A 24,154-nucleotide genomic window follows, 5' to 3' on the forward strand; every position below is an offset into this window, starting at 1 on the left:
GAATTATATTCTATGAAATTATATTATTTTGAGGTTTATTGATGAATGAGACTGTATAAAGAATGAGATATGTTGAATATTGTGCTTGAACTGCGAGTTTACACCTGTTTTCCAAATGAAATAACCCACAAGCTAAAACAAAATGTATAATAGTAGAAAAGGCCCTTTGACCTTTTGAGTTAGTGACTAGTTCACCTGTGCTTATCTTTCAAACTGTGCTGTGACACTGATAATATCACTGTTATGGTCCACTGAGTCGATGACACATAATGCTCAGCTATTGCAGCACTCCCTGCACTTTAACATATACAGATCTAGAGCTGAATGGCCAATAGTACTGTAATCAGGTGACTCCTACTACTAATAAGTTCCTCAGTTCAAATCGGTTGGACAAAACCTGTCATCAACCCTAGTGCAACAGATCAATGGTCTTTATGTAGGTGTTGCTATGTTAGTCAGTCATCTGGTGTTGGCAGTCAGAGGTTAGATACAAATCTGCCAATAAAGTGGGTGAGTACACAGTACAGTATTTTGCTTGGTGACCATAACTATTGGATTACTATGCCTTTTACAGTAAAATTGGGGAATTAACGTATGGGAATATGAGTGTGGAATGAGGCTTACTGAGAGCATTTTGTGTAAACAGAAACACCACCCCCCTGAACAAGGCTGTTGCTTTGGATGGCAGGATAAAGCCAGGGATTCCCTGCCAAGCTGCTGGCCCAGGCCCACTCTGTGTGTTACTCTGTACTGTGTTAGGCTATGCTGTGTGTTACAGTAGGCCTGCTGTGGTTTTTGGGGATGATTGTGTGACAGACGGAGGGAAGGATTGAGTCTAATATAACAGGCCCTGGCTGCATGTGGACATGGGGACTAGGGTTGACTCTAGCTTGCACTAATCCCCATGCAGCAGTACCAGCTGGTCTCTCAGGCTTTTACACTCAATGTGAGCATAAAGCAGAGTTATGCTCCTTCGTTTTAAATGGGAAATGTCCGATGTTGCACTCAAAACTGGGGAGATGTAGAGCAGATGTAGCGGTCAGACTGGGGGATGCAGCCGTCTGAACAGCTGTCTGAACACCAGGGGGTGGGTGAATGGAGTTACATTCAAAAAGAGGTTAGAGGTAGAGAGAACTTAGGCTTTGAATGAAAAAAACGTACCTTTAAGAAAGAAGGGAAAGAAAGAGGTTCTGAAAAATGATGACCTTAGAATTGGGATCAGAGAACATGAAGGATTGTGGAGAAGAAAGACAGGTAAGGTAAGCAGAACTTTTAATGGAAGAGGTGTATAAAAGGAATTGTAGAGGAGACGGAGTTGAGACGAGCTGTTGTAGGATTATTCATCTAATGTTTGCATGCCCTTGCATCATAACACAAACGTCTTTTCAACATTTGGATGGATGCATAAAAGCTGAGCTGTGAGCTAGCTATTTTACTCGCTCACTGCTGACACCCTGCTGTGGTCCTGCCTGAATGCGTTATTTTTGACTGTGTGAATTTTGATGAGTTTTCTGTGTCACGCAGTATTCTCTCTCTCCTAGGGGCTGCTACAGTGTGTCAATGTAGTAATCTGACTAGTCCAACTGTACTTGGTGTGGCTGCTCCCAAAACAATGGGGCACAGTTTCAATCATGGCCAACAAACACTGTACGTACGCAAATCTGCAGGCTGGTGCACAATGACAGCATGAAGATATTTTTGTGAGAGAGTGTGTGTGTGTGTGTGTGTGTGTGTGTGTGTGTGTGTGTGTGTGTGTGTGTGTGTGTGTGTGTGTGTGTGTGTGTGTGTGTGTGTGTGTGTGTGTGTGTGTGTGTGTGTGTGTGTGTGTGTAGAACTAGGACAATCATCACTTGTTCGTGTGTGGAGGAGGAGAGAGTGGGTGAGTTGAAGGGACGGGAGGAAAAAAATAATGAAGTTGTGTGTGTCTGTGCGTCTGTGCGTCTGTCAGTGCCACTGATATAACTTTTGTGTAGAGCAGCTCTCAACATATGTATTAGTTTTGCTGTCTGTCTCACAAAGATACACTCATTATGAGGAGTAAATGGTGCACTGTGAAGAGAGGAGAATGTCCTCCCTCTTACTAAAGCTTGGATGCTTCTATCCTCTACTGTACTGTAGCAAGCGGGGCTGGATCGCTAAAGGCAGACAAGATCATGCTGTTCTGCAACAAATTAACAATAACTACCCTCCTTCACCTTCATTTGAATTGATAATCCAGGGTAATTATTAACTTCCACAGTTTAGACCGTACACCCTCCAGGTTTCTTTGCAGACACTTTGATGTAGTGAGTACTCTCCATTCATTGGGTACTGTACGTGTTTCAGACGGCACTCCCGAATGGCTTCTCTGCCTTTTAGGACACAGTGGCGGGGTTCCAGTGATCTGGCTATCAGATCCAACAGCGACTGGAAATAACTTTCATATGATAGCCTGTCGCTGTCTTCTGAGATCCGCAGCGCAACTACAAAAACCACAGCATGTTATGGGGGTAATATACTGTTGGCCTGAATAGGCTTAGTTGATTATCTGTTTTGCGGTGGTGGTGGTGGATACTAGTGTAGTGTGAAGAGAGCTAGCTGCAGCGGTGTACTGTTTGTGTCACTTGTGTCTTTAGGGGGAGAGAGGATGTGGGAGAGACAGAGGCTGCAGGGGGAGACTGAATGCAATGACGGTGACATAATTTCCATCCATTTTTCATTTTTCTGTCTTTGTTCAATTTTGCATGAGCCCTATGCTAGCTTCGGGAGCCCAGGCTTCGAACTAAATAACATTTGGAAGGGTGGCCCCTGGAGAGTAGCCCTGTGCTGGTCTCTTCCCAGAGCCACCGTGTCTAACAACACCACACAGACCCATGCGTTTTGGTTAGCAATATAAACCTTGGTAAGTTTTTTGTCAAACCCTGTTGTTATTATGGGCTGGGGGATGGTCTCTGTCATCTAGGCTATATCCCCTTGGCTTCACCCCCCACACACACACTAAGAGATAACCTTTTGGACTGAATCACCCCATGGTAGCGAGACAGTGGTTTGACTGCAGCTGGATTTAGTGTGACTGGTTTGACTGCAGCTGGATTTAGTGTGGCTGGTTTGACTGCAGCTGGATTTAGTGTGGCTGGTTTGACTGCAGCTGGATATAGTGTGGCTGGTTTGACTGCAGCTGGATTTAGTGTGGCTGGTTTGACTGCAGCTGGATTTAGTGTGGTGCACAAATGGTGACATCCATTAGCCAAGATCAGCCATCATTATGAGCTCTGACTAGTGGGCCTCCATACCAGTATACGGCTATAGAGAAATGCAGTATGGGGTTAGTGCGAAGTCTTGTAATGATGAGGATGATGATGTGAATGATGATGATGATGATACTCTCTGACCTCTAACCTCCTTTTCCCCTCCCCAGGACCATGGACCTGAGCTTGCATGACGCTCTCACGGATGGGGCGCCCCAGTCGGGCCCGGACAACCCGGTGAGGAGGGACTTCATGGCTTCCCTGGAGAAAGAGACTTTTGATGACAAAGTAGGCGAGACTGTGGGAAAGACTGAGTACCGCCCTCTGCTGGACGGGAAGGATGGTAAAGGTAAACTGGGGTGCAGGATGGATGGAGGCTATGTGGGAGTGGGAAAACCCATAGAGAATTGGGGCAGGAGAGAGACAGTCCAGGGAGAGGATTTAGCTGATTCTTCTGCTCAGTAAATGCATATATTGTGACGTATACCTGAATGCCAGCTGCTTACAACTTTAGGATAGACAATCTGTGAGTTCCCTGCCTCCACTTTAACCCCTCTGCCTCCACTTTAACCCCTCTGCCTCCACTTTCCTCTTTTATATCTATGCAGATTATCCTTATCTCATATGCATACAATATCATGTACATATGCTATTGTGTGTACAGTATAGTATATGTATCATGTAGTGTGTGAGTACATGTGTTAAATAATGGAGAGAGAGGAGACCTAAGGGACAGAGGAACCAGGCCAGACAATGTTCAGGAACAGAACCACCTTCTCCAGCGCCTGTTATTTACTGGACTCTCTTCCTGCCACAAATCAAATCTTATTTGTCACATACACATGGTTAGCAGATGTTAATGCGAGTGTAGCGAAATGCTTGTGCTTCTAGTTCCGACAATGCAGTAATAACCAACAAGTAATCTAACCTAACAATTCCACAACTACTACCTTATACACACACACGTGTAAAGGGATAATGAATATGTACATAAAGATATATGAATGAGTGATGGAACAGAACAGCATAGGCAAGATGCAGTAGATGGTATAGAGTACAGTATATACATATGAGATGAGTAATGTGTGTGCGTGCGTGCGTCGTGCGTGTGTGTATGTGTGGGTGCCTGTGTGAACGTGTGCATTCGCACTCTCGTGGGTGTGCGTGGATATGTTGTTTGTTTTGGTTTGTAGCTGCCATCCTACTGTGTTGAAATGCAATTCCACCACTTTGGAACCTCATTCTGATGATCTTCAGTACGATGCTAGTGTCTATATAGGTGAAAATGGAGCATATCTATGATTTGTAGAAAAAAGTAAAAATGTCTACACGATGACGTCGTCAAATAAAGTTAAAGCATTTTAAAAACAGTGATTTTCAAACACTATGAGATTCGTGATGACATGGGGAGCAAGAAAACACCCTCCCCTTAGCTAGAAAGTTTTGCAATTTTTTTTTTTGCACGTTTAATCCTACCCTGTGATGTCACAGAGAAGGATTATTTAGCTCTGTATCGTTTTAACATATACAGTATTTAGACACCGGTTCTGTGCTGGGGACAATGAATATTAGGTTGAAAAGTGGTGGAATTGCCTTTTCAGTTTGTGTGTCAACCTGAACCAAACAGCGGAGTCAAAGAGGGACAATTTATGTATTTAAAAAATATTATTTGTAACTCACTCCATTTCTTAGGCAGTCTTTGGGATCTCTGTGATTCAGTGGTATTGTGCACTGATGTTATTGTTAACAGATTTTTTCTGAACTTGAACTTCACCTTGGGTAGCAACTTCACCCTGATTTTATCTGAGAGAAATTTCACCCAAAAATATTTTGGCTACTGGAAAACTTTTGTGTTTGTTTCCATCAACCAAGAAAGTACTTCACAGTTCATGAGAACTCTGTCATGAGCATTTGGGGGAAATTCACTCCTTTGGGCCATTCCCGTCACTGTGGTTAACCCTCTATTGTAATTGTTTATTGTGTTGCAAGGGCACATTTTCACAGCTGAATCATCCTCTTTTGGCTATGTTGGATGGCAATTGGTATTTTAGCCCCAGAGTGCAATTCCTAATTTGCACAGGAATAACAACATAGAAAGTGAGAGAAAAAACTATAAAACTGTCACGATCGTCTATGGGTGAGAGAGAGGACCAAGGCGCAGCGTGTGAGAAATACATCTTCTTTTATTTAGAAGAGGGAAAAAACACGAAACGAACACTATACACAAACTAACAAAATAACAAACTGACGACCGTGAAGCTATAATAACAAATAGTGCTGACACAAACACAATTACCCACAAACACCTAAAGCCTACGGCTGCCTTAAATATGGCTCCCAATCAGAGACAACAATAAACAGCTGTCTCTGATTGAGAACCAATTCAGGCACCCATAGACTTTCCTAGACACCTACACTGAACACTACCCCATACCTACTACAAAAAAAAACTAAACAATACACACACCCTAAACTAGACAACACCCACAAACATTCCCCATGTCACACCCTGACCTAACTAAAATAATAAAGAAAACAAAGAATACTAAGGCCAGGGCGTGACAAAAACCAAAAGTACATAGAATGAAGATTATTTTTCCTAACTCTACCATTGGACGCTGCTCCTCAAAGTAACAGCAGAAGTACGTAGCCAACTAATACATGTGATATGTAATATGATAAAGCTCAAATGTACAGCGATAAGTCTCCTCCACTCCAGACATAATATCCTTCCTGCCAGTCAGTTCCTTCAGATCCAACTCTCTAACCACAGACAGTCTCATTATACCTCAGACAGACAGACTGGACAGACACTCAGAGCACTCCCTTTCTCTCCCTCTCTCTCCATCTATCACTCTCTCACCTCCATCTCCCCCTCTCCCTTTCTACTTCTCTCTCTTTCGCCCTCTCTCCATCTAGATGACTATCACTGTCTTTGTCCATCTCTCCCACACTCCTTCTCTTTCTTTGTCTCCCCTCGTGTCATGTCACTTCCAGAAGTGTCAGCCTGGAGACAGCATTAGGGCAGCATTAGCATAGCCCTGGCTGGAGGAATATAACAAACTCAGTCATGCACAAGTCAGGACACAGCAATGTCAATTAACACCCGGGCCATGAACATCCTCTCCTCTGGTGTCTTGGCAACATCTGTTGCATGTTAATTATCCTGCTCTCAAACTGTAAATATTTACATGCATATTCAGTCAAAACAATTGTTTAGGATTAGGGGTGGATTAAAGGTGGTATTCTTTGACTTCTGAGGCGTTATGACCTCTATGTCAATTCGAACTGAACACATTGATTTCTTTAAAAGTTGTGTTGATTGACACAGATGACGTCAGCTTTTCCACACAGCTGCTTAATTTAATTACGTCTAATTAAGATAAATCAACATCCTTAGGCTACGCTACAGTATGGGGTTTATTTCAGGAGGGCATACAGAACACAGTGTACAATGTAGCATGTTAGCTAGTTCCAGCAGTGTGCTGCATGATGGAGGCTCTGCGGTTAGCATGTGACTGCAGTAGGCTGGAACATCCACAATAGCAGAAGGAGGAAACAGCTCTGGCTCATCAAAAATACACAACACCAGTGTTGGCAGTGCAGATCTGTGTATGTGTGCTGATTTCAGCATCTCCTCTGTACTGTATAAGGATTGATGCTTTCAGAGCAAGAGCTCTGGTCAGCCACTGTGTAGATCAAGAGTTTCCCAAGGAAATATGAGAGCATTTGCTGCTTATCAGTCACCTACTGTACACTAATCCTCTTCTTTGATACTGTAAGTTAAAACAATACTGTACTTTTTCAAAAATGTTCTCTGATTTAGCTTCTGTTGGATCTAGTCAATATTCTTAGCATGTCTGATTTGTAGTGACAATTCAACATGCGTTCTTCCCTGAACTGAAGCCACAATACCTTGAAAGACAAGAAGGATAATGTATATTTGTATGTCAAATGTCAGTGGAAAATACACACTAAATTAAGTTATTGTATCAGTCTATCATCTTAGCATGAGTAAAGGGATTCAACCCATGTTGTTGTCATGCAGTGCTATCAAATTTATCTTGCACTGAACTTTTGCCCCATCTCCTTGACCTACACAAAGTCATTGCTGTGTTCATCAATCATTAAAGGCTTTCCCAGAATCCTCCCCCTCCCCTCATTCTCTCCTTCCCCAACGTCCTTCAATCTCAAAGTCATTGGTTGTCATTGGTTGTTTGTCATATGGAGTTGTCAAATAGAATTGGATACTTTGATTTGGCTTTTCCCTTCATCTGTTTGTAGTAAAGAATCAAAGATCAGGCCTACATGTGCTTATGACAAACAGCAACACAAAATGAGACAAAGCCATATGTATACAGGAGGGAATTCAAAACCTCCTCTCACTGTACAGCAGTAATCATTATCATGAAAATGATGCTGTTTTCTCTTTTTGCTACACCAATTCTCCCATAACCGGTGAACAGATATGAATGCAGCGAAACACGACTCTCATGGTGGAGGAGGCTGAAGCTGGGTGTGCCTGCCAAATGGTGGCGTAGCACGGAGAGGTTTGACAAGCTGAGTGCATATCAACCCCACAGGGACCGTCTGGAGAGGAGGCTTCGGCTGATTCCCTGTCAGGCGATAGAGGCCATAGAAGATGATGGACTTTATCAGTTCTCTGGCCTCTAAGAAATAGCCCTCGAACAATGTCTTAGAAATGAGAAATAGCCCCTGGAACATGATCTTATGTGTTATGTCCAGCATTAGGCCTGTGTCATTCACCTACAGCCCATTGGGACTATACCATAACAGCTGGTGTAAGCTAATTACTTGTGTATTCAGTGTGGGTGTAAACTCATTAGTCACAGAACACATACACCATACTTTATAAGTGGTCCATTAGCAATCCATGGAGGGCGTTCCATCCCTCCTACATAAACAACACAACTCCCTCCATCATCCTCGTGAACCGCAGGAATTTAACATGCTCATGAATGTCTAGTCACGTACAACGTATTTTACAATTCATTTCTCACAACCACAGCCTTATTTAGTTACTGTTTAAAAACAGAAATCATCAAATGTCTGCTTAACCTCCATTCTGCACTTTACGTAAGGGTGTCCTTACGTAAGTGCCAGGCTAGCAGACATGCTTCTGTGCTGATGGAGTGAGGGAGAGGGAGGAAGGTCATTGTGACTCCTCCGGCAGAGTACAGAGGGAGCCATTGCACCCGGCATGACTTGGCAGTCTTTTGGTCTGGACACTAACTACCTCACGGCGCATCTGCTTTTAAGAGTTCTATTCTCTTATTGTTATTATTGCTCCTGGACCTTTGTGTCACAACAGGATATTTGTATTTTATCTCCCTGCCTGCAGTTTAGGCTCCTAATTTCCCCTCTGTCAGGCTACTTGTCTTGAATATCCATATGGTGTTTAGCTCCCTCAGCGATCCAAGGGCATCCCTTGTAGTTCACTTCTGAAACCAGAGAGTTCAAACTCCCCAAACACATCATTTAGGTGTCCCTTTCAATTTAACCGAGAATAGCCTGGACCGTATTTACTTTCTGAGGTATCATACAATACTGCACCAGACAAGAGACCTAAATAATACAGTGTAGCCTACAACACTTTCAAAGCGAAACTATTTATAGTTAACTGTGACTGTGAGAGCTCTGACTGATGTCTACTGTATCTGTTGTCTGGTCAGATGTTGTGCGTGTATTCTCAAACCAGTGTGATATTGTTAGCCCTGGTTCCATTGGTTCCGTGCCATCCTCTAGGGCATAGGAAACGCTAGGCTCCTATGCCAGGGAAGTCTTTGCCATGCTCTGCGTGCCAGGACTGATGTCAGGTCAGACACCGTGCCAGCCCGGCTAGGGTGTTGCTGGGGCGGTGGGGATGTGTTTTTTGGGCTGTGTTGGCATAACTCCACTTAAGGGTTTTGAGGGGAGGCGGACGTGCTGCATGGAACGTACATAGGAGAGGACAACACCTTGATGGTCCCCAGAGGCTGCTGTTGCTGAGCAACACAAAATACTGGGACTTACACCTTCCCTCACGTGACTCTTTCAGATATCTTTGTTTTATCATGAAAGCTGTGCTGGTATTTAACACTAGAAATTGGTCTGTGTGTGTGTATTTCTCCCCGTTTGGTATGTTGTATGTCTCATTGCAGGACAAATCACACAGTATCTGACTCTACACACTGATGTATGACTTTATGACTTTCTTTTTGTAATATCACCTAAGTTGCATCTAGTCAAGCAGAAGAGGTCAGATTGACATGCAATGATTTCTCTGGGGTTGTGTGTGTTTGAATGTGTATGTGTATGGGCCGAATGATCTGGTAAAGCTGCAGAGCCCTACAGAAATACACACCAGATAGTACAGTGAGTTCCTCTAGGCTGGAATTTAAGCTTTAGCTGAGGTTTTTATGTCAATCAGTTATGACACAGTCGGGAAAGTGTTTGCCGCCAGAACCTCAGATGCTCTCGTCTGGTTGGTCGGTTGCGTAACCATAGTAATGGCCCACGGTCCTGTACTGTCCCCTCTCATCACTGTCACCACTCTGCTGTGTTCCAGAGAGGGCTGCTTTTAGGGACAGCACCCTGAGACACATTAGAGTAGCCTATTAGTCTAGGCCAGACATCAACTGACACTTTAGACCAGGTGGGCTGTATTCAATGTGCTTATCAGTTGTTGGAGGTGGAGTTAAACATTTATAGAGTAGCCTAGTATAGCAAAAATATATAGAACTGTTTCCAAATACTTATGAAAGACAGTGTAGCCTACATTGAAACCAGGAGTGCAATTTTGCTTGCAAGCTTTGTCAGTGGTACGGTTGCAAATCTACCGGTAATTTACCAAAGTTACCGTATTTTTCAGTAGTTCAGAATTATAGTATACAATTTTTAAAAATTCTTAAAGCCCCCAAAACAACATTACCTTTGGTCAATTTTGTCACTTTAAATATTAGGCAGGGGTAACAGAGTTAGTTACTTTAGCTTAGCATGGTCACATGCAATGTTAGCTAAGCTGCAAGCGTGCACTGTTGTGCAGTACCCCCGGGACTGCCGTGCAGAAGAAAGCACGAGATTGAACTTCACTTAACTTTCTCGAGTTTTTGCCTTTAGTTAACACTATCAAGGTCTCCCTTTACTGTGAGAATTGTGATCAAATCAACACAATATTAGCCACTTTCAATGCAACTACCCGAAACAAACTATGCAAGAGATGTTGTTGTAGGCAGAACGCATCAGAGTAGGATTCCATTGCATTGACAAGCACGACTCAGTCTGTACTCTAAACAGACCAGTGCTGCATAACCAATCAGAGCTGCAGTAGGCTGATATGCAAATAGACCATTGCTATATATGGATCTGTGCCATTCACTTTTTCACTGGACTGTGTTTACAGCATGAGTGGTCGTGAGTAGGTGCGCTTGTTTTAAGATCAAAGCGAGAGCTGCATGTAGCCAAGTGTTCACATTTTTCATATTGTCACAATCGTTGAAATGAGTAGACCAAGGCGCTGCATGCGTAGAGTTCCACATAATTTTAATAAACCGGAACTCACTGAACAAAACAACAAACAACCAACGAACCGTGAAGCTACTGTTGTGCACTCAGGCAACTAAATGTAGACAAGATTCCATGAATACCAATGGGGAAATGGCTACCTAAATATGATCCCCAATCAGAGACAACGATAGACAGCTGCCTCTGATTGGGAACCATATCAGTCCACCATATAAATACAAAACACCTAGATGACCCACCCAAGTCACTATCACGCCTCAACCAACACAGAGAAAAAACAGCTTACTATGGTCAGAGCGTGACACATATCCTTTGCTAGTTAGTGAGATATTAGCCCAGTTATAAATAATTTGTAGTCAGCAATGGTGGAGTGATTGCTTCTTGAAAGAGAATAAAATGTGTACATTTCTAGACATTTTTGAAAAGTGAGTCAGGTAAAGAGCTTTTTTTTTGTCTTTAAGGGACAGTGTTATATTTTGAGACAGGCTTGAATAAGCTAAGTAGCCAATAGGCAGAGGGTAGCATACTGTCTGATTCTCTGTAATAATGGTATGGAAATAATAATGAATGTATTTTATAAAGTGGTTTCTTGCATCAAACAACACAACAACATTTTCAATCACCTCCTTGTCTGAAGGACAAGTGGATAAGCAGGTTAATGTCAAGCCCTGCAAGTTTTTTTCAAAAGTCTCATAGAATGTAGGCCTACATTGAACACAACACATTTGCTGCTACTGTAGGCAGAATGAAAGAACAGCTATTTCCATGTTAAAATGTTGTGGGATGCATTTTCTCCATTGTTTTTGATGTTATGCCACTCTGGTAGGCCTACATTATGATCAAATAGCCACAGTAGCCCACTTGACCACTGTCTGAAACTGTAACTTAAAGCAGACACAGCCTCAGTGTTCACAATAAACGCTCGCTTGTTGCACAGAATTATCACAATGTTCAAGTTAGCGCTCAGCAGACTTGAAATTTGCTCAGTACTGAAGTTTTTTTGAGGGAACATTGGTCACATGAGTCCTATTTCTAACACTTGATTTTCAATCCTGATGTTGATGTTCTGTTCTTTGCCTCTTCGTTGCAGGCTCCAGTATGATGCCAGGAGGACAGATGGGGACTGGGATGCAGCGGCAGGAACCAATGGGAGAGAAGCGTCCCTGTCCAACTGGACAACAGTCTGCCTTCAATGTTGACTACCTTTCAGGTGAAGCTTCTTTCCCCCGGTTTGAATTCCTCTAGTGTCTTATGTATGCTCAAGTGATAAGGCATGCCCTGTGAAAAGGCATTTTGTGAAAGGACAGGTTTCCATGGTTCCTATATTTGATTCTATTTTACCGTCATAGTCTTTTTTGAACCCTATCATCAATAGCGTAAGATGCTAAAGATCCCTCTGTGGCATATTAAGCTGTCTGGTTACCGAGAGCTGCCTGCCAAGTATCCCTGGCACAGCCTGGGCACTCTTAGGAATGTAAATTGGGCAGTACAGTATTGAAGAACACCTAGTTAAACGTGTGCCTGCGTCTAAGTAAGGCTGTTGTTGTTGTATCCTTGTTGCTGTCTTCTCTGACCATCTGGACATTAATATTTCATAGCTAACTATGAGTTGTGTGATTGTGAATGATATTGCTATCTCTTTTTGGGGGCTTAGGCTGGCTATTGATTTGTGTCTGTGGTGTACTAATCTGGTATTGGTAACTGACGTCTGATGTCTCTCTCTCTCTCTCTCTCTCTCTCTCTCTCTCTCTCTCTCTCTCTCTCTCTCTCTCTCTCTCTCTCTCTCTCTCTCTCTCTCTCTCTCTCTCTCTCTTTCTCTCTCTCTCTTTCTCTCTCTCCCTATCTTATCACTAGGCCCAGTGTCTAGTATGATGGGAATGCCTGGTGAGGGGAACCAGAACAAAGGAATGAAGGACAGCAACATGCCAGACTCTCTCATGGGTACTGCTTAATAATACTGTAAAGTATTTATGTAACAATAGCATGTAGTTAGGGTTGTGACTGTCATGTAATTATGAATGACGGTATTTGGCCAGAGCCAAATGACCGCGGTCACTGAAATAACCTTTCGAATAGAAAGAAAAATACATGTATTTTTTTACGCACATTGAAATTGGAATCGTATTTACGCCCATTGTGTACGTTCCCTATCAATGGGCCGTGCGGTGCACTCCTTCAAGAAGTGAATGGGAGTCAATTGGGTGCTAGCTCAAAAACCCAACATTAGCATGAATCCCTTGAAAAAGAAGTACAACATTACACATTTTTTCAGAGAAATTAGATAATCAACTTGTTCTCTGTAATATCGTTTAGCTTTGGAATCGTGACATTACGTATGCCTACTTTCAAGGAAAATAGGCATGTTTCTAGACTCAAGTTTGCTTGTTTCAGCAAGGCGCAACAAAGTTTCATCACGTTAACAGTCCATGTTATGGAAGAATCGGACTCAACCGCACGAATGCCCGACCGTCCCGTCTTCAGTCAGCTGTTGGTCCTCCCCCTCAGGGAATCAGTGGCAATATATCTCAAACTTTCCCTTTGGATGACTAAGTTATGTTAGGTTATGACGGTCTTTATTTTCACGATGGTCTTCACCCATATGCTAACCGTCGATTACATGGTTATACGGTAATTGTGCCAGCCTTACACGTAGTGCTTATCACTGTGTATTATAGCACAATATAGTAGTGAGAACCTGTATTATAGAGTATTTATAACACATAATAGAATAGTATTAACCTGTTTGTCTTAATTCCACTCCCAGGTTTCTCCCAGCCAGGGATGATGAGCATGAACATGAGCATGAACATGAACATGAATATGAGCATGAATATGAACATGAACATGAACATGAACATGAATATGAACATGAATATGAACATGAATATGAACATGAACATGAACATGAATATGAACATGAGCATGAACATGAATATGAACATGAATATGAACATGAACATGAACATGAATATGAACATGAACATGAACATGAACATGAATATGAACATGAACATGAACATGAACATGAATATGAACATGAGCATGAATATGAACATGAACATGAATATGAATATGAACATGAACATGAACATGAACATGAACATGAACATGAATATGAATATGAACATGAACATGAACATGAACATGAACATGAACATGAATATGAACATGAACATGAACATGAACATGAACATGGGTTCAAGAGGTGTGGGGGGCATGGCTCCATTCCAGTCAGGCATGCCTTTTAAGGGCAACCCCCAGAAGGCCTCTCCTCTGTGTGCCTCTGAGCCCCCCAAGCAGTCCCAGGCCCCCTTTAAACCCAAGCAGTTCCAGGCTCCCTACCCCTCTGCCCTGGGCCACAGGTAAGAGGTTGTCTCACACAGATCAGTTCAACTGGGGGCCTGGGTGGGATGTCCAGAGGTCCAGTAACCAGTTACAGTAAAACACAGTAACAAATGTCAGGAAATCCAATAGGTTTTGATGATGATAGAGCTCAAATGTGACCATGAACAGGGTAAACTATAACCGTCACTTCTTCTAGAGGGTTCCTCAAAGTGCCAGCACCTTAGTCATCCAAAGGGAACGTGTTAGATATATTACCACTGTTTTTTTTTTTACAAACTAATGCAGAACTTGTAGTTAATAGCCAGCTAGTGGTATTAGTTGTTACTTACATATCGGTTATTTTTGTGTAGCGGCCTTCAGAGCAGAAATCCACTGCTGCTCCGGCATGAATTATAAGGTTCAAATCACACAACTCTTTAGTTTGTTATGCAATTTCTCAGATCTTACTGTAACTTTATAACATTTGTTTGAGAAACAATAATAATTATGTGAGGATTCCTAACCTTATTTATTAGAAAAAGAAATCGTTAGACAACCCCCCCCCCCCCCCCCCTCCCCCCTGCATCAAAGTCCTCATTGAAGTGCTCCGTTATATTTGGATACATATATAAAATATGGATCTTTAAATATTCATCTTGAGCTCCATACCCACCTTTGACATTGCTTTCTGAGTGAGGCAGCAACATAGACTAGAAGTAATGTGCCTTCTGTCAGGAGGCCAAACTGAGGCTTTGGATTAAGATGCACTTCACTTTTTAAATTCCAATATTGCATGAAACATAGATGATAATGATAATCAGGTCTCCTGCACATGTTGTTTAACATAGACACATAATCAATGAAGGAAGGACATTAAGGAAAATAGCACATCAATCAATTAGAGAAGAGGGCAGCGATACACTATTTGGAAGAAAAATACATTATCATTAACGATTGGGGTGAGAGAGGGGAGAGGAGCTTTTCATTATTTTTCATTTCTCTGCCCTGCCGTGTTAAGTATTGGAATGGTACTACCCATCAGTATTAACTAAGACACATGGACGCAGAGAGGTTTTGGCCTTGTTATGTCTTTATTACAACATAAAAAAGGGCATGTGCAGTATGCTGCTTTTGTGTGTACCGTATCTTTCAGTTATTCATATATTTATGATTTTATGTAAATATTGTCTACTTCTAACACTGTCCTCCTCAGTATTTGTTTGTACTGGGTACCCCATGTCACATGACCCCTTCCTCTTGATTCATTGTTTGTCTGTGTTTGTCTATGTGACCTGCCTCTGTTGTTGTTATGCAGTCTGACTGTTCCTTGTACATGAATTCATTTGCTCATCCGCTCATGCGATGTGCTGTCGAGTGTACAGTAAACATCACACTGCTCAGTCTCAGTACAATCTCCATTCTCGCCCTGCCCCGCCCCGGCAGGAAGAATCACACCCAATCAGCTGCAAGCTCGGAGCAGTGCACACAAAAAAACTGTCCTTCTTAAGACTAACATGTAATCCATAAGCCTAAAATTCACATCTATAAACCAACTGGCCAGGCCGTAAATAAATTATAGTGGAGGTCGTGTCAGTATGACTTAACTTACATCAGTTCAAAACTCAAGACACAATTTTATTTCACACAATTGATAGAATAATTTTTATTTGTAGTTTAAAAACATAATTTTTTACTCAGTGGTTGAGTTTCATACATTTTGGTCGGAATTTCTTAGAGCAGATAAGATATACCCTGATTTTACACATAGCAATGAATGGAGAGGCTTGGCAATTGGTTATTGGTCTTTACTATGGTCTTTACTATGGGTAGTGACATTCCTTCCTCCTCTCTGCTCATCAAGAAGTTTGGACAAACCCAAACTCCTGGGCAGGTGGTGAGTCCAGGCTGCAAGCCTCAGAGGGTCTCCCCCTCTCCTCCAGCAACTCAGTGGAGGAGAGCCCCTACTCCGACCCCCTCAGCCCCCACGGCTCCCACAGCCAGGAGACCGGCTCTGGGGACGAGATGGGGAGTGAAGGGGTCAACAGCAGCAGCAAGCAGCAGAAGAGGAAGAAGAAGAAAAGGAGGTCCAGGAAGGAGGTGTATGACTTCTTGGACAGGCAGGAGGCTCCGGATGCAAAGGAGGAGGAGGGCGAGACAGAGAGCGGAGCCTCAGACGGCCCTCTGAGCCCATCCTCCCCGAGCAAGGAGGAGAGCTGGGAGTGTGAGATCCGAGGGAGGGGTGGGGGTAGGGTAAGGGGCAGGAAGAATAAGAGCAGGATGAAGCTCCCAGAGGAGTGGGGGCCAACACCCCAGGAGCCAACGACACCTCATTCCACACAAGCGTCGGTGGCCCTGGAGTCTGCAATGGTAAATGCCTCTGGTCCCTTAAGTTCAACCCAGGAGAACATCTCCTCCCTCGTAGCCGGCCCCCAGACTAACCCCTTTAGCAGTTTTATAGAGGACACCAAACCCTCTCACACCCCCACTGCCCCACCCCTCACTGAGAACCCCAAACCCAGTCACATCCTCACCACAGACCCTGCCCTTACAGACACTTTTACTAGTAACCTAAACATGTTTGAGCAACCTTCCCCTGCCAAGGTAAACATGGACTGGGAGGCTGAGACTCCTGTTAAAAACACTGCCTCTGCCCTCCATTATGAACCCATGTGTATTGATGACTTTAAAATGCCCCCTCCCTTAGCCACTAAAGATGTCCTACCTCCCAAGAAGGATGAGGCGGCTCTGTCTTTCACTGACAAAGCCTCTTCTGATCATGGTCGTCCTGAGGTCATGTCGTCTACTTCTGACCAGAAGCAGCTGGGCCCTCAGAGCTCCCCGGCTCTCAGCCCCCAGGTCTCGAAGACCTTCCTCTTCCTAGACTCTGCCCTGCAGACCCCCCAAGCCAGCACTCCTGCTTCACAGCCCCAGTCCCAGACCACCACACCCCAGGTCCCTCCTCCAAAAACCACCACCTCCTCCTCTTTCCAGACCACTCCTCCTCCACTGTTTAGCCACTCCTCCCAGCCTGGTCACGACACTCCCAGTCCCCGCCCTGCAGTGGGCTCAGGCCTCAACCCTGCAGCCCCGCCCTTTATCCCCACTACACTGCCACTCACAGAGCACCAGGAGCCACCGCTGCCAGAGCCCCCCCTGCTGGAAGGTTGGTGACACTGAAGAGGGGACATATCTATCAGTATGGGGGTGAATGATGACATTTATAGTGCATGGTTCTCTCTGTGGACTGGGCCTGCTGTTGCTCGGCCATTATGTGTTTATTAGCACTGGTAATAACATGCTAACTAATTACACTGCTCTTTAACCTGACTGTGTCTGACTGGGCCTTGGGTCCCTCTTACCTAACTGACACTCTGGCCTGTCTCTGTAGTACTGTACTGTTGATGATGATGATGATGATGATGATGATGATGATGATGATGATGATGATGATTATAATAGCATATTCATTGCTATGTGTCTGTCTACCTACCTGATCAGGTCACCAGCTCGTTTTTACCTCCTATCTCTCTCCTTTCTAACACTGTAATCACATACTAATGACTCTACTGTCTCTGTAGATTACTCTCTGTGTGACTCTCGAGTGAATCCGTTCTCCTTGGGATAGAAATAGCTAGCTTTCTCCCCCCTGATTGCCGCTATCCTAAATTGCAACGAGTAATTCTATACCCTAACTCTTTGACATTGAGTGAACCTTTCTTCACTAATCAAAGGGATGTTGGTTTGCAGTGTGATTATCTCTCTTTCTCTCAAGAGACTGCTTTCCCCTTGACTAAATGATGCTTTTGTTCCTCAAATAGCCTAAACTGACTGAGGAGTCACTAACAGCTTTTCTTTCACATTCTCTTTCTACTTGTGTGTGTGAATTCACTTTCAGAACCAGTTTGAATGTCTCAAAATGTTCCCAGCTAGAATTCTAAGATGTCATTTGACCATTTAAAAAAATACACATTTGGGCCTCCCGGGTGGCGCAGTGGTCTAGGGCACTGCATCGCAGTGCTAGCTGCGCCACCAGAGTCTCTGGGTTCGCGCCCAGGCTCTGTCGCAGCCGGCCGCGACCGGGAGGTCCGTGGGGTGACGCACAATTGGGCTAGCGTCGTCCGGGTTAGGGAGGGTTTGGCCGGTAGGGATATCCTTGTCTCATCGCGCTCCAGAGACTCCTGTGGCGGGCCGGGCGCAGTGCGCGCTAACCAAGGGGGCCAGGTGCACGGTGTTTCCTCCGACACATTGGTGTGGCTGGCTTCCGGGTTGGAGGCGCGCTGTGTTAAGAAGCAGTGCGGCTTGGTTGGGTTGTGCTTCGGAGGACGCGTGGCTTTCGACCTTCGTCTCTCCCGAGCCCGTACGGGAGTTGTAGCGATGAGACAAGATAGTAATTACTAGCGATTGGATACGACGAAAATTGGGGAGAAAAGGGGATAAAAAAATAAAATAATAATAATAATAAAAAAAATAAAAAAAAATACACATTTTACTTTCATGCAATTTTTGATTGGAGATATTAAAACAGATTTTCACTCAAATTGTGAATTGCTTGATGTGGAAGTTATCATGTAAGTGAACTGAAATCACTGAAAGCTATGTTTTGTCTTTTCTCTCCCCCTGTATCTGTATCTCCTGATGATGGCTCTGATGATGATGCTAAATAGGTGAGTTACATTCCCATTGTTGCCTTTGAGAATATTTCAATGTTTCTCATCAGTGGAATAATATGAAGGGAAACCCAGTGTTTATTTCTTTCCTATTTACTACACATGTCTGCCACAGGTTTTTGTTCTTTTAAACATTTCTTGTACCTTGCCTGTCTCACATTTTGTTTGATATATTCCATGTCAGGAAAGTTTGCTCATTCGGTTGAGAGTAAGTTTGCCGTAGTTCAGAGACTGTCCTGTGTTGGTCCTTCTCATTTTGTTTTCTTGGTTGGAGATTCCAAGGACTGCTAGGTTGTCACTTTCCTAAATTGCCAGACGGGCAGTGTGTAAGGTTGTTGTAGGAACGCTGTTCCTCCTTCCTGGATGACACAGGTGTTTTTGGTTGATAAATGGTGGAAGTCAGTAGCATACTGCTTGTCTGTCTGCAACCCTCACATTCCCTTACTCAACCCATTCATCCCATTCAGCAGTCTGTTAATGGGTAATTTACAGATGACCAGGTAGGCGGGTTGGTGTGTGGAGGGACAGTGAGGGACTGGCCTCTGCTGGCCTCTTTGTATTCTCACCCCACATCCTCCTCCTTCAATCACCGCCTTTGTTTTTCTCTCCCCCCCTCTCTCTCTCCCCCTAGCAGCCTCTCTGTTTTGTTGCCTTTCTCTCTCCTCTCTTCCTCTTTCTCTCTCTTCTCTATCTTTCTCTCTCCTCTCTCTCTCTTTCTCTCATCTCTCTCCCTCTTTCTCTCCCCTCTCTCTATCTTTCTCTCTCCTCTCACTTTCTCTCTCTTATCTATCTTTCTCTCTCCTCTTTCTTTCTCTCTATCTTTCTCTCTCCTCTTTCTTTCTCTCTCCTCTTTCTTTCTCTCTCCTCTCTTTCTCTTTCTCATCTCTCTCTCTTTCTCTCTCATCTCTCTCTTTCTCTCTCCTCTCTCTCTTTCTCTCTCATCTCTCTCTCTTTCTCTCTCCTCTCTTTGTCTCCTCTCTCTTTCTCTCTCCTCTCTTTTTCTTACTCTCCCTCTTTCTCTCTCCTCTCTCTCTTTCTCTCTCATCTCTCTCCCTCTTTCTCTCCCCTCTCTCTCTCTTTGTCTTTCTTCTCTCTCTTTCTCTCTCCTCTCATCTTTCTCTCTCCTCTCTCTCATCTTTCTTTCTCTCTCCTCTCTCTCTTTGTCTCTCTTTTCTCTCCTCTCTTTCTCTTACTCTTTCTCTCTCCTCTCTGACTCTTCTCTCTCCTCTCTCTCTTTCTCTTACTCTTTCTCTCTCCTCTCTCTCTCATTTCTCTCTCTCTCTTCCTAACCCCTCTCCTACGCCCTACCCTATGCCCTCCCCAACTCTCTTTCTCCCTCCCTCCCTCCCTCCCTCCCTCCCTCCCTCCCTCCCTCCCTCCCTCCCTCCCTCCCTCCCTCCCTCCCTCTCCATCCTCCTCTCCCTAATGCAATATTGATGGCTGGGACTTTTTTTGCAGTTACGTAAAGCACACAACCTGTCTTTTTATAGCCGGTGATCAGGGTGTGTGCAGTAGGCAGAGGGAGGCAGACGCTCAGTGGCTGTGCAGCGCGGTACTGCAGTCAGGGTTATCACGGCACTCCACCAAAAGTCTGTGTACTGGTACTGCTCGGCCCTGCTGCATAGTCATTATTCTGGTCAGCCGAGCACAGACCATCCTGCCACCAGCTAAACAAAGAGACCATCCAAAAGAGCATGCCCAGCCTGGCAAAGCCTATAGCTACCACAGTCGCCACTATGGTACTGATTGAGACTGGCAGTGCTGTGCAGTCTTTCTTTTTTTACGTCGTAGGTACCTTTCAGTAAATACTTCATCATCATGCTGTCGGTTTTAAGTGCAATTCTGTGTTTCACAGTGAATATCATCACACTGGACCATATATGTTGAAGCCAAGTAAAAGGACAGGTGCTATTTTAGTGTTGTTTATAAGATTGAAAATCCCTGCTATTTTTCATGATTTATTAAAGTTGCAATATGTAACTTTTTGGGAGACCTGACCAAATTCACAAAGAAATGTGAGATATAGATCTGTCATTCTCATTGAAAGCTAGTCTAAGAAGAGATAGAGCTGTTCTATGTGCACTATTTCTATGCTTCCCGCGCTTAAGTTTAGTTTTTGTGTCTTTTACTTTCAGTTTTGTACTCCAGCTTCAAACAACTGAAAATACAATGTTTTTGGTTATGGAAAATATATTTCACAGCGGTTTAGATGGTACAATAATTCCACACACTATACTTGCTTGTTTTGTCACAAAAACTGACATTTTAGTAACCCGGAAATGGGAGAGTGATTTCTGCATAATTCACCTTTAATTGACCAATGGGGCCATCATCTGGTGGTTCAATAAATGACTGGTGGTTATATCAAAGTTTTATCTGTAACTGTGAATGTGAATATGGTCTAGCTGGCTCAAGATACCACATGAATATTACAGAATGATAAAGCGAGAATACACCTGTGAAGATTCTGCTTGAGGCAGCCTCACTGGGAACCACAGACCTACTTTTAGCCACTCGCTATCTAAAAGAGCACACTAATATGACAACGAAAAAACTTTTCAGTATAATGAAAACTAGATAAGTTGTCATTATGATAACCTGAATGAAACGTTTAATTGATTTTAAGCTTCAAACCAGAGAATATCAATGTAATCACTTTCCTCTTGTGGAAACAAGTGCTTGGATCTTGGATTGAGAATAAGATTTCATGTTGTCAGTACAATAGGCCTGAAGCTGAACATATTGAATGATAGCAGGATCAAAACGAGGACACTTGAAAAACAATAGTGTCACGTTCCTGACCTATTTCTGTTAGTTTGTTGTATGTGTTAGTTGGTCAGGACGTGAGTTTGGGTGGGCATTCTATGTTGTCTGTTTCTATGTTGGTTTAAGGGTTGCCTGGTATGGCTCTCAATTAGAGGCAGGTGTTTGGCGTTCCTCTAATTGAGAGTCATATTTAGGTAGGTTGTTTCACAGTGTTCGTTGTGGGTGGTTGTCTCCTGTGTCAGTGTTTGTCGCACCATACGGGACTGTTCGGTTTGTTTATTCATCGTTCTTTTTGTGTAGTCTATTTTTCCCTGTTCGTGCGTTCTTCGTGTTTTATGTAAGTTCGTATAGTTTAGGTCTGTCTACGTTTTCGTTTTGTTATTTTGTAATTATTCAAGTGTTTTCGTTTCGTGTTTTTTTCCCGTCTTGTTTAATTAAAATATGTCATTTCACAACGCTGCGCCTTGGTTCAATCACTACTCCTCCTCTTCGGTTGAAGAGGAGGAGGAACACCGTTACAGAACCACCCACCAAATAACCAGAACCAAGCAGCGGTGTAACGGGAGGAAGGGACAGCGCAAGGAGGAATGGACATGGGAGGATGTTTTGGACGGTAAAGGTTGCTACACATGGGGGGAGATCCTGGCTGGAAGGGATCGCCTCCCATGGGAACAGCTGGAGGCACTGAGGAGAGCAGAGGAAACCGGAGAAGGGAATCGGCGATATGAGGGGACACGTCTAGCACGGAAGCCCGAAAAGCCCGTGAGTACTACCCAAACATTTCTTGGGGGGTGGCTAAGAGGTAGTGGGCCAAGGGCAGGTAGGAGACCTGCGCCCACTTCCCAGGCTAACCGTGGAGAGCGGGAGACGAACACCGTGTTACGCAGTAGAGCGCACGGTGTCTCCTGTACGTGTTCATAGCCCGGTGCGGGTTATTCTACCTCCCCGCACTGGTAGGGCTAGATTGGGCATTGAGCCAGGTGTCATGAAGCCGGCTCAACGCGTCTGGTCTCCAGTGCGTCTCCTCGGCCCGGCATACATGGCCCCAGCCTTACGCACCAAGCCTCCTGTGCGTCTCCAGAGTCCTGTGCATCCTGTTGCTGCTCCCCGCATTAGCCCTGAGATGCGTGTCCCCAGCCCGGTACCACCAGTTCCGGCAACACGCACTAGGCCTAATGTGCGTCCCCAGGGTCCAGTATGCCCTGTTCCTTCTCCCCGCACTAGCCTGAAGGTGCGTGTCCTTAGCCCGGTGCCTCCAGTTCCGGCACCACGCACCAGGCCTACAGTGCGCCTATTCCGGCCAGAGCCATCCGTCTGCCCAGCGCCATCTGAGCCATCCGTCTCCCCAGCGCCATCTGAGCCATCCGTCTCCCCAGCGCCATCTGAGCCATCCGTCTCCCCAGCGCCATCTGAGCCATCCGTCTCCCCAGCGCCATCTGAGCCATCCGTCTGCCCAGTGCCGTCAGAGCCGCCCGTCTGTCCCGAGCCGTCAGAGCCGTTAGTCAGTCAGGAGCCGCTAGAGCCATTCGTCAGTCAGGATCTGCCAGAGCCGCCAACCAGACAGGATCTGCCAGAGCCGCCAACCAGACAGGATCTGCCAGAGCCGCCAACCAGACAGGATCTGCCAGAGCCGCCAACCAGACAGGATCTGCCAGAGCCGTCAACCAGACAGGATCTGCCAGAGCCGCCAACCAGACAGGATCTGCCAGAGCCGTCAGCCAGCAATGAGCGTCCAGAGCCGTCAGCCAGCCATGAGCAGCCAGATCCGTCAGCCAGCCATGAGCGTCCAGAGCCGTCAGCCAGCCATGAGCGTCCAGAGCCGTCAGCCAGCCATGAGCGTCCAGAGCCGTCAGCCAGCCATGAGCGTCCAGAGCCGTCAGCCAGCCATGAGCGTCCAGAGCCGTCAGCCAGCCATGAGCGTCCAGAGCCGTCAGCCAGCCATGAGCGTCCAGAGCCGTCAGCCAGCCATGAGCGTCCAGAGCCGTCAGCCAGCCCGGAGCTGCCAGTAATCCGGAACTGCCCCTCAGTCCAGAGCTGTCTCTCTGTCCGGAGCTGCCTTTCAGTCCGGAGTTGCCCCTCAGTCCAGAGCTGTCTCTCTGTCCTGAGCTACCTCTCTATCCTGAGCTACCTCTCTATCCTGAGCTACCTCTCTATCCTGAGCTACCTCTCTATCTCGACCTACCTCGCTGTCCTGAGCTACCTTGTCTTGGTGTTGCCCCTTATATTAGGTGGGTGGAGAGAGAGGGGGGTCATTCTAAGGGGGAGAGGCAAGCTGGGATTGACTATGGTGGGGTGGGGACCTCGTCCTGAGCCTGAGCCACCGCCGTGGTCAGATGCCCACCCAGACCCTCCCCTATACTTTGTGCTGGTGCGCCCGGAGTTCGCACCTTAGGGGGGGGGGTTATGTCACGTTCCTGACCTATTTCTGTTAGTTTGTTGTATGTGTTAGTTGGTCAGGACGTGAGTTTGGGTGGGCATTCTATGTTGTCTGTTTCTATGTTGGTTTAAGGGTTGCCTGGTATGGCTCTCAATTAGAGGCAGGTGTTTGGCGTTCCTCTAATTGAGAGTCATATTTAGGTAGGTTGTTTCACAGTGTTCGTTGTGGGTGGTTGTCTCCTGTGTCAGTGTTTGTCGCACCATACGGGA

At 45.0% G+C, this 24,154-nt stretch overlaps 1 protein-coding gene across 6 annotated transcripts in view; it reads left to right on the forward strand.

The window, feature by feature from the left end:
* The window catches only part of LOC129824094 (microtubule-associated protein 4-like), a 54,091-nt gene that overhangs the window by 4,642 nt on the left and 25,295 nt on the right, over positions 1 to 24,154 (forward strand). For 5 of the 6 annotated variants that reach the window (XM_055883417.1, XM_055883418.1, XM_055883414.1 and 2 more), the window contains exons 2-5: positions 3,398 to 3,576; positions 11,842 to 11,961; positions 12,606 to 12,692; positions 15,937 to 17,238. In XM_055883417.1, the coding sequence (XP_055739392.1) occupies positions 3,402 to 3,576; positions 11,842 to 11,961; positions 12,606 to 12,692; positions 15,937 to 17,238 (1,684 nt within the window). In that variant the 5' untranslated portion in view covers positions 3,398 to 3,401. The remainder of the gene's footprint in view (positions 1 to 3,397; positions 3,577 to 11,841; positions 11,962 to 12,605; positions 12,693 to 15,936; positions 17,239 to 24,154) is intronic. The other variant, XM_055883415.1, reaches the window with a different exon arrangement.

This window comes from Salvelinus fontinalis, chromosome 26, assembly GCF_029448725.1.
Source record: "Salvelinus fontinalis isolate EN_2023a chromosome 26, ASM2944872v1, whole genome shotgun sequence".
NCBI lineage: Eukaryota > Metazoa > Chordata > Actinopteri > Salmoniformes > Salmonidae > Salvelinus > Salvelinus fontinalis.